At 40.6% G+C, this 10,709-nt stretch overlaps 1 protein-coding gene across 1 annotated transcript in view; it reads right to left on the bottom strand.

The window, feature by feature from the left end:
* Positions 1-2,370: 2,370 nt before the first annotated feature.
* Positions 2,371-10,709, bottom strand: part of ATP13A5 (ATPase 13A5) — a 100,266-nt gene continuing 91,927 nt past the window's right edge. Inside the window, exons 28-30 of the mRNA XM_062181248.1 lie at positions 7,005-7,093; positions 4,674-4,754; positions 2,371-2,631 (exon numbers count right to left, since the gene is read on the bottom strand). Of these exons, the coding sequence (XP_062037232.1) occupies positions 2,371-2,631; positions 4,674-4,754; positions 7,005-7,093 (431 nt within the window). The remainder of the gene's footprint in view (positions 2,632-4,673; positions 4,755-7,004; positions 7,094-10,709) is intronic.

Raw genomic sequence — 10,709 nt, 5'->3', positions numbered from 1 at the left:
GGCATCAGCTCTCTGTCCAGATAGCCCCCGCACTCCAAGTTCCTCCACTCACCTTTCGGGAGGTGTGAGTGACTTTACCAGGGACCAAGATCCAAACACTACCCCTTTATATTTATTCCAAATCAGGATCCTTCTGCCTCTCCTGCTTTGCTTCCAAGTAATAGAAAAAATGAGCCATTCTCTGAGTTGTCTAAGCGAGATGAGACCGGCAGCAGCATAATATGTTCTTTCCTCGAAGTGTGCTGAATTTTCAAAACAGAAGAACTAAAGAGTGGAATGTGGGAGTGGCAGAATCACAGCGCTGGCCAGTGGGAGAGGACTGGAATGCGGGTCCTGAATTCAATCCTTTCTGGAGAACTCAGGGTGTCCTTGACCCTGAAGACAGCCCTGGCTTTGCTGGATGATGTCACAAATTCACCACGAAATTAAATTCCTGGGTTCACTGGCACAGCACTTGTGCTGGAGGTCACAGCATTTCTCGGGGTGTCCAGCGGCTGTGGCCACTCTGCAGCCGAGCAGCCTGTGTGTGTCATGCTCATTGGGCTTTTCCCACATTTGTTTTCCCCAAGAATTTTTAACGTTTCCCTAGACAATTTTTTAGCAATCAGGCATGGAGTTCAACATGATCTTATTAAAAGAAGAAATAAAGGTCATCACCTACCACATACCTGAGAGGTTGTTGGCAAAACTGGAGGAGAAAAAGTTGTACATTTATCGAAGATTTAAAAAAAAAAAATCTTTTTATGCTATCTAAATACCATAGAGTATCCATTGAACCTTTTAAAAGCCAAATTACTAAATACAGTAATGCCAGCTCAAGGAAACCGAGCCACCATGTGTTTTCAGTTGACATATATTTCTTAATCATAAGCTGAAAATCTCACCTTATTTTTATCTTTAACATAGCTACTATGTTGGAAATCACCACTCAAAGACATGTGAACATAAGAAAAATGTAAACACAGAGTTTTTGTTTTTATAAGAATTTATATTTGTACTGTTGGTTTGTATAACAGTCTATAATGCAATTTATAACTACATATTGCTAAAATGTTAAAAATGTTGCCAATCCTAAAGACCAGAATTTTAAACTCAAGACCATCCTATATTGAAACCATATATTACAGGTTTAGACACATAACTGGCACCCAGGGAAAGTGACTGGTTAAATAATTGTCTTTGATCTGTTAAAGATTTGGTAAATTAGCAAAATTAGGTTTATTATTACAAGGAAAGCCTAGGAGACAATTTTAAATATTCACAAGGAATAAATTTCCTCTTACAGTGAGTATGACATAGACATTAAAGGTAAATGTGTGCAGAATATCTTTGTAAATGCTATGCCCATTTAAAATATATCTAATATTTAAAATATATGTAATACAATGGCTTGGATAATTAAAAGACAAAATAGAACTTCAGATTGCTTAGGAACCTATGAATTGTCATGTAATGGATACTCACATAACAGGTACTTTTCTTAGTGAGCTTACTCTAATAGTCAAAGGTGAATAATCTGAAGTTGATGTTAATTCCCATTTCTCCCTTAAAAGCTTATAAAAGAAGCAAAAAAGGGAGCTTTGTGACATTAGGTAAGATGGGTACATAGATGTCCTTCACACATCAATACAGAATGTAAGTAAGCTTGGGCCAACCTATTGGTAAAAGTTTCAAAGATCAAGGCCGGCGCTGCGGCTCACTAGGCTAATCCTCCGCCTTGCAGCGCCGGCACACCGGGTTCTAGTCCCAGTCGGGGAACCGGATTCTGTCCTGGTTGCCCCTCTTCCAGGCCAGCTCTCTGCTGTGGCCCGGGAGTGCAGTGGAGGATGGCCCAAGTGCTTGGGCCCTGCACCCCATGGGAGACCAGGAGAAGCACCTGGCTCCTGGCTTCGGATCAGCACGGTGCGCCGGCCGCAGCATGCCGGCCGCGGCGGCCATTGGAGGGTGAACCAACGGCAAAGGAAGACCTTTCTCTCTGTCTCTCTCTCTCACTGTCCACTCTGCCTGTCAAAAAAAAAAAAAAAAGTTTCAAAGATCAGACATTTCTCCTATTTTCTTTTCTTCTGCTGATATTCATACTATTAATTTTACTACCTTGAAATCTGTGTACTTTAGATAGGATAATGCTATTCAATGTGAATCAAGTTTATTAAAAATGATAATTTGAGAAATGCATTTTTCTCTCTTTCAATGGCAAATGATGCAGTCAAAATAAGTATATTGAGGGTCCTTTCTTGTAAGGCTGAATACGTTGAAAAATGTACTTTAAATGCTCCAGTGGAGAAATAAGAGAAATCACCAGCTGTCCACAATGTCTTAGTTTTGGTGAAAAGAATTGATCCTGTTAAACATGTACGATGATAATTCTGATTACAATCTAGTCCAAAAGTGCTGCTCTGTGGTTGGGTCTCCCAAGCCGAGTTGTTTTTTTGGAACCTGTTCAGGGCTTGCATAGCCTCTGTTGATGTAGAATCCATTTTTGCCATCGCCTGAATAATCTGTCCTGTTTGTGGGAGGCCATGTAGAGTCTTCTGCCAGCTTTTTTTGCCAGGCTCTGTACTGACTTTTAGAGTGGAACCCAAATTCTTTCTTGATCAACAGCCAGAGCTCACGGTTTTGAAGAATAGCATCCTGCAAGATCAGTTGAGAAAAGCAATCAAAGCATCAGGCAGGTCTCCCTGTGGTTAGGCCACCCCCTCCGCACCCCACCTCCCCAAGCCTCGTGCTAGGACACAGTCAGTGCTGCTGTTTTTGCAACCATTTTCTTCATTTCCTTGAAGTCTCTTCCTTCTTTCCCTTAAGAAACAAAGGGGCACTGAGTTCGTGGAAATCTGCTGAAAGCTTACAGCCTTTTATTTCCACAGACTTCCAGCTAACTCCTGCCTTAATCATTCACTAGGAATTATTTCACTGCCTGACCAAAATTATAGCAATAATAAAATACCTAAAATCAAGAGAAGAAAACAAAAAGTGATTAGTTCTGCTACTTGGCGCCTGTTACATAGAAGTTGTCAACTAAAGGTTTGTTGAGGGGCTGGCGCTGTGGCACAGTGGGTTAATGCCCTGGCCTGAAGCGCCGGCATTCCATTTGTGCACCAGTTTGAGACCTCGCTGCTCCACTTCCTGTCCAGCTCTCTACTATGGCCCGGGAAAGCGGTAGAGGATGGCCCAAGTCCTTGGGCCCCTGCACCTGCATGGGAGACTAGGGAGAAGCTCCTGGCTCCTGGCTTTGGATCGGCACAGCTCCGGCCCTTGCGGCCATCTGGGGAGTGAACCAGTGGAAGGAAGACCTCTCTCTCTCTGCTTCTCCTCTCTCTGTGTAATTCTGACTTTCAAATAAATAAATCTTTAAAAAAAAAAAAAAAAAAGCTTGTTGAATGACTGGACGAACCCTAGCAACCAAGTGGTTTTCATTTGAAGTTTTCTAAGTTTTCTTTCCTTTGGCTACACGTTGATTCCAGTTCCTGCACATTAACAATACTAGCATTTTGCATTTGGCTTTGTTTACACTAGACTTTCTATCAGTGACAATTTTTGTATAATGATAGCCTTTCTAAAATATTTTCTTTTCTGGTGGTGAGAACACTGCTGTGGTTTTTTTGATCATCGGTATGACTGTAGAGTGTTTCTTCTAAATACAAAGATCTGTACAAAAGTTAGTCACATTTAGCCAGTGTAGTTAATTCTATAATGAAAATCTTCATGTGTGTTTTCTTTCTCCTTTTAGGTTATTTTTAAAAATGTACTCTCAAAAATGGAATTTCTGATTTAAACAGTAAAGGAAGTTTAGCACTTACTTATATGTGATTTTTTAAAAACTTGATAGCTTATTTTTTGAGATAATATAAATTTAAGTCAAAGGCTTAATGACTACTAAAGAGTTCAACAAATAAAGAGTAAAAATACCATAGTGCAAATGGAAAATAAGCAAAGATTATAACCAATAATCAAATGATAAGATGTTCAACCTCACTCATATAAGGTAAATTTTAAAATAGTCCCCAAATCATTAATACTATTTTAGTATATTAGATATTTTATGCATGCAAATATATGTATATACATATATACAACGTAGTTTTAAAAATGTGGTTGGTCCCTTTTTCCAAGGGACTTACTTCTATTATAGGAATTTTTTTTTTCAGCTATCCCTTTTAAAAACAGCACCTGAGAGTTTTCCTAGGTGTGTGAAGTCCTGTAGTGATACTGAGCAGATGAGAAATGCTCCAGGGGAAGACCTCCAAGGGCAGAAATTGATGAGAATGAGCAGTGGCTTCCCTTCTCTCTTAATTAGGGAAGGCCTCCCAAAGGCAGTTTTTCATTCCAAAAGGTGTCATTGAATTTTAGAGTTGGAAGATCACCTGGTCTCACCTCCCCTAGATTACTTAGAATATTAGAAAAGTACAATACAACGCTTTCATGTGATGCAAGATTAGAGTTTAATTTCTCGTTTTTTTTTTTTATGCAGAAGATACAAGTAGCATTCTATTCAAGTTTCAAATAATTGTAAATCATTCTCCAAGAAATATCACCCAAAGGGAACACGTGCACTTTTTATAAACCCTAACTATCATTTGGGGGACCAAAGTGATTGCCCAAATAACATTGTTGAGAATGCAAACTTTCTTTATCTTCCCAGAACAATTATAAGAATCATACAGAAACTGATTTACCTCTACAAAGAAGGCCACACAGAATTGGGTAAGGGCTGCCACGAAAATCAAAACCCTCCAATAAGTTACGGTCGGAATGAACTGTTGAGAAGCAAGACCAGCATTATACTTTATCATCTGCTTTGATAAAAACATACAAAGGAAAATATACTTGGAATTCATTTTCTTTTCAATAAAACTGATAGATAGATATAATCTCCCAGGGAACAGAGGTGCAAGTGATTGAGACTAGGTTCATTATTTTTTTTTTTTAACAAATGTACTTAAGCTCCAATTCTTAAGACTTTCTGAAAATCTCACCCACTCACCCTACTGCCTTTTAGAGGTTGAGGGCCACTAGTTGACCACAAATACACTCACTTAATAAGTATGAGAACCACAACTTCATATGACTGCATCCGTAGCAAAAAGGTGGTCACAGAGCCCTTTTTCTGACCTTGCAGAATAGAATTTGGCTGGACAGTGAGGTGTGGGACTGAGCTCCTATAAGGACCAAAACCACAGGCCCTCCGCAGGGTCTAAGGCCCCCTCTAAATTCCCATCCATGTCTTGATATGGGTTGTTTCCAAGTTTGCCTCCCAAGGGGGAGGCTGCCTTTATCAGGGTTGTGCAATCTAGCACATTGGATAGAGGTGGTGTTGGGAGAAGTGGGGTCGGGTCCTAGAGGAGGGCTTGCACTTCACCCTGTTCTGGGAGGGCTCTTCTCCAGCTCTTGGCCGGGAAGACACTTGACTCGGAAATGCTCACTTACGTGCTGCTTCCCTCTCGGTCTCTGATCTGCCCGAGAGCAGTGGCTGCGTCTTACTCATCTGTAATCCCAGTGCCAAGCATACTCTGGAGCTCCATAATGTTCAGCAAAGGAATGGATGGTTTGGATTTCATTTACCAAGAGCATCTCTTTCCATGTCCTTGGGGTCCCTCAGACAGTTTTCCTGCCATCATTTAATCAGTCTCAAATATCTTGCAGAAAAAAGCCCTCAGTAATTCCTTGTTGCTCTTGGCATCATACGTTACTGGCTTCCTTGTTCCATCCATGCCTTCCTTCAGTCTGCATCCTTGCCCCTCATTCCCCTCATCGTCCACAGGACACTGCTTCAGTTTTTGCCCATCTTCTGGACCCCCCTGCTTTTGCTCTTTATCTCCAATATCCTATATATTTTTTTGCATTTGCAAGACAAGAGCAGTGCTTTCAACCCTCTCAGCACTCAGGCAGTCCTCACACTTTGGAAATCCTTGTCGCTTCCTTAGCAACATGTGGCCTATCTGTCTGGTTCCAGATCAAGTTACATCTCTTCTCTGAAGCCTCCCATGACAGCCACAACCCACAGTGAGAAGTCCTTCTTCCTGTGTCCTTCCTAATTACACCTGTACACACTCTATTAAGCATGAATGCCTCAGGTGGCCACGTCATCGATACTCAAATGGGGATGCATCTTCACAGCAAAACGATAGCTGGCAGGTCAGGAGCCAATCTTCCATTTTTCTTTATTTGCTTCACAATATTGAGTTCAGGAAAGAGTCTGATAAACTCTGTGAATTTACTGTTAACTCAGTATTCCCTGGATCAAATGGCGTCCACTAATGTAAAGCTCCATACATTTGGGGCTGGCACTGTGGAGTAGCAGGTTAAGCCTTCGCCTGAAATGCAGATATCCCATATGGATGTTGGTTTGAAACCTGGCTGCTCCACTTCTGATTCAGCTCCCTGCTAATGTGCCTTGGAAAACAGAAGATGGCCCAAGTGCTTGGGCCCCTGCACCTGTGTGGGAGACCCAGAAGAAGCTATTGGCTCTGGCCATTGTGGCCATTTGGGGAGTGAACCAGCAGATGGTAGACCTCTCTCTCTCTCTGCCTCTGCTTCTGCCTCTCAGTAACTCTGCCTTTCAAATAAATATTTCTCTAAAAAAAAATCTCCTTACACTCAATGTCTGATAGAACATAATTGGCCTAAAAATCTACATTTTCTCTCCCTTCACAACTATGTTATAAAGATTCCTACTGTGTGTTAAAAATAAATAAACTAGGATGGTTAGAGTTATTGTATCAGTGCATTAGTTTGATTGGATTTGTAAAATACAGTGGAATAAAGTATCCAAACATAACACTTCAGGTGTGAAAGAGATAAATAGACCCAACTGATAACACTAATACTTGTAATACAAAAATATATGTGAGACACCTAATGTTATTTGCTTTTCTAATAAGGAGAAATAGCCTCACAATATTTAATAGCCAGAGCGAATATGGTAATAATTGGCTAGCAAACTGCAATGCAAATATGGTCCAGGGAGCATATGAATCATGCCACATGTACAAATAAGTAGCACTTACTTCCATTCCATGGTATATATCTTGAAAATTGGAAAACATGATGAAGATTGTGAGGCCCAATGCAGATATCAGCAGAAATGAAAATATATCTGAAGAAATACCAAACATTTTTAGGTGTTAAAAGAATGTTTCATAAATTTGACACACACTGCAGAACCAATTATCTCTGTTGTACAAATACCAGATATATCTTCAGATGTTTGGATATATCCTCATGTGTTTTAAAATATGTTCTAATGCTTATAAGATAAAGATGAGATCTTAAAATATTTCCTGTTATCTGTGTATAGAAGGCTGTTCATCAAATACAGTAACTACCATAAAGGAGTTATCTGAGGATTCCTGGGGCTGGGGACATGCTTCAGTGACCTGCTCATCTAAGCAGTCCTCAGAGAGGTCCTGGTCCATTATCACCACATGGCTGGGGAGCCGTGTGTGTGGCGAGGGGGGGGGGGGGGGGTTTGGAGAGTCAGCTTTCCTGGTGGCAGCTCTCTTCTTTATGAAGTCAAGTATCTTCAGTTGACCTTCAAGGCCTTTCACAATCTGGCCCCAGCCAGCCTTGTTACACAGATCTCTGCCTTATGTGGGATTGACAAGTTAAACCTCCACGCCTGCCCCTTCCACAGAGGCCTGACACCTCCCAGCTGCTATTCCTGTATTCACAAAATGCCTATGTAGATGTTGCTCTTCCTGTCAAATTATACCCCAGATTTTCTCAACATCAAGAGCCCAGTCCAAGTCTCATTTTCTTTTCAAAAACCCCTTCATCATCCTTTAGGAACTTAAATTTCACATGGTTTACTTAAGAAAGGTCATGGATGGAGTGGGCGCCGTGGTGCAGTAGGTTATTCCTCCACCTGCGGCACCGGCATCCCACATGGGCACCAGGTTCTAGTCTGAGATGCTCCTCTTCCAGTCCAGCTCTCTGCTGTGGTCTGGGAAAGGAGTGGAGGATGGCCCAAGTGCTTGGGCCCCTGCACCAACGTGGGAGACAGGGAAGACGCTCCTGTCTCCTGGCTTCGGATCAACACAGCTCTGGCCATTGCAGCCATTTGAGGAGTAAACCAGCAGAAGGAAAACCTTTCATTCTGTCTCTCTCTCTCAATGTCTGTAACTCCACCTCTCAAATAAATACATAAAATCTCTAAAAAAACAAAAAAAAAAAGAAAGGTCATGGAAAAAATGGAATTAAAAGATGTTTATTTTGCAAAAATATTTTGAAGTTCTTGCATAGTTTCTTTATAATATGTATTTTCTTTGAACTTTCTAAAGATGTCTCTGCTTTGTATGGTCTCTATGTGTCTATCTGGGTCCAGCGTTGTGGTATAGCAGGTCAAGCTTAAGCAGGTTAAACAGGTTGAGATACAGATAGTGATAGAGATAGAGACATGGATGATAGAGATAGACAGAGAGCAAGAGAGAGAGAGAGAGAGAGCCCTCCATCTGCTGGTCCATTCCCCAGATGCCTGTAATAGGCAGGACTCAATCCAGGTTTCCCATGTGGGTGGCAGGAAACCAATTACTTTAATTCCATAAATTTGTCATTTCTTCTAGAGTATAAAATTTGTTGGACACATATACTTTATTAAAATTAAATCATGATAGGGCTGGGTTGTGGCGCTTTAGGTTATGCAGCCATTTAACTATGTCAACATCCTAGAGTCCTGCCTCCTCCGCTTCAGATTCAGCTCCCTACTAATGTTCCTGGGAAAGCAGCAGGAGATGGCCGGAGTGCTTGGCCCCCTGTGGACCTAGATAAAGTTCAAGACTCTTGGCTTTTGTCAAGCATGGATCAGGCCATTGCTGCCATTTGGGGAGTGAACCAGCAGATGAAAGATGTCTCTCCCTCCCTCCCTCTCTCTCTCTATCCCTCCCTCCCTCTCTCTCTCCCTCTCACCCTTTCTCCCTCTCTCCCTCTCCCTCTCTCCTCTGCTCTATAATTCTGCCTTTCAACTAAATAAGTAAGTCTTTTTTTAAAAAAAAAAAAGATTAAACCATGAAGAATTATAATACTTAAACACACCAATAATGAGTAATGGTATTAACCAGGAATAAAAAGTCTCCCATCAGACCAGGAGAAGCACCTGGCTCCTGGCTTCAGATTGGCGCGGTGCGCCGGCCGCAGCATGCCACCAGAGCAGCCATTGTGGGGTGAACCAACGGAAAAGGAACACCTTTCTCTCTCTCTCTCTCTCTCTCTCTGCCTGTCGGAAAAAAAAAAAAAAAAGTCTCCCATCAAAGAAAAGCCTAGGGACAGCTGGTTTCTCTGATGAATCCTAACAAACATTTAAAGAAGAACCATTTCTTCTTAAATAATTCCAAAAACTGCAACAGGAGAGAATTCTTCCCAATTCATTCTTTTTAAAAAATAATTGTTTATTTGAAAGGCAGAATTACAGAGAGGTATAGGCAGAGAGAGGGAGAGAGAGAGAGGTCTTCCATCTGCTAGTTCATTCCAAAAATGGCCAAAACATTCAGAGCTGAGCCAATCTGAAGCCGGGAGCCAGGAGTTTTTTTTCCTGGTCTCCCAGGCGGGTTCAGGGGCCCAAGGACTTGTTCTACTGCTTTCCCAGGCCATAGCAGAGAGCTAGATCGGAAGTGGAGCAGCCGGGACTTGAACCAGTGCCCATATCGGTTGCCCACTCAGCAGATGGTGGCTTTACCAGATACGCCACAGCTCTGGCCTCCTGAATTTGTTCTACGAAACTAGTATTACCCTAATACCAGACAAGAACACACACACAAAGGAAAGTGACAGGCTAGTGTCCTTGATGAACTTAGATGCAAGAATCTCAACAAAATACTAGGAAACCAAATCCAATAACACATTAAAAATATCACCATGATCAAATGATCATGGGACACAAAGTCAGTTCAGCATATGCAAGTCAGTAAATGTGATTCACAGGAGGATAGAGGATTTCTCTGTCTCTGTCTCTGCCTTTCAAATAAATAAATAAATGCTCCTGATTAATAGGTAGGTATTTTCTTTGCATGATATAGCATACTTCGTACCAATACTCAATATCATATTTTTGAGTAAAATCTATGAGAAATACTTTTGTTAAGGAATAGAGCACTTTGTGCCATCACACTATCATTTAACATTGTCCTAGAAACTGAATTATATGCCAAGATAGAAAATATGAAAAAGCATTTTAGCTATGACAAAGGAAAAGCATTATTACTTGCAGATGATAACAGTTATCTTTCCAAAACACTCAAGACTCAAGGGCTAATCACAAAGTTCAGAAAGGGTTCAGAATAGGGAATAAATGTAAAAGTGGTCATGTATTATTGATAACTAGTTAGAAAATATAATAGGAAAAAGTAATTTGCAATAGAAGCAAAAATTATAAAATACATAGGATTAATTTCTTAAATATTTGTGAAGGTTCCATCATGGAGAAAACTGAAAATATTTACTAGGAGTCAAAAAAGAAGCATGACAGGCTTCTAATGGCAGACTGCAAAATCTTCCCCAAGTATCAAAATCCCAAAGGAGAGTTTTTAAAATTCAACTTATTCTGGAAAAAAAATAAATGGAAGAGTGAGAAAATTTGAAAAATGAAGAGTAATGAGGATGTAATAGTCTTGTCACTTATTAAATGAAATTTATTTAAAAGCTATAATTTTAAAATTATAATGATAGCTCATGAGTGGGCTGGTATATCAATGAAACATAAAAAATAATCAGGAATCAAA

This window comes from Lepus europaeus, chromosome 2, assembly GCF_033115175.1.
Source record: "Lepus europaeus isolate LE1 chromosome 2, mLepTim1.pri, whole genome shotgun sequence".
Lineage (NCBI taxonomy): Eukaryota > Metazoa > Chordata > Mammalia > Lagomorpha > Leporidae > Lepus > Lepus europaeus.
The sequence above is the reverse complement of the archived record's forward strand: the minus strand, read 5'-3'. Positions and strand labels throughout refer to the sequence as shown.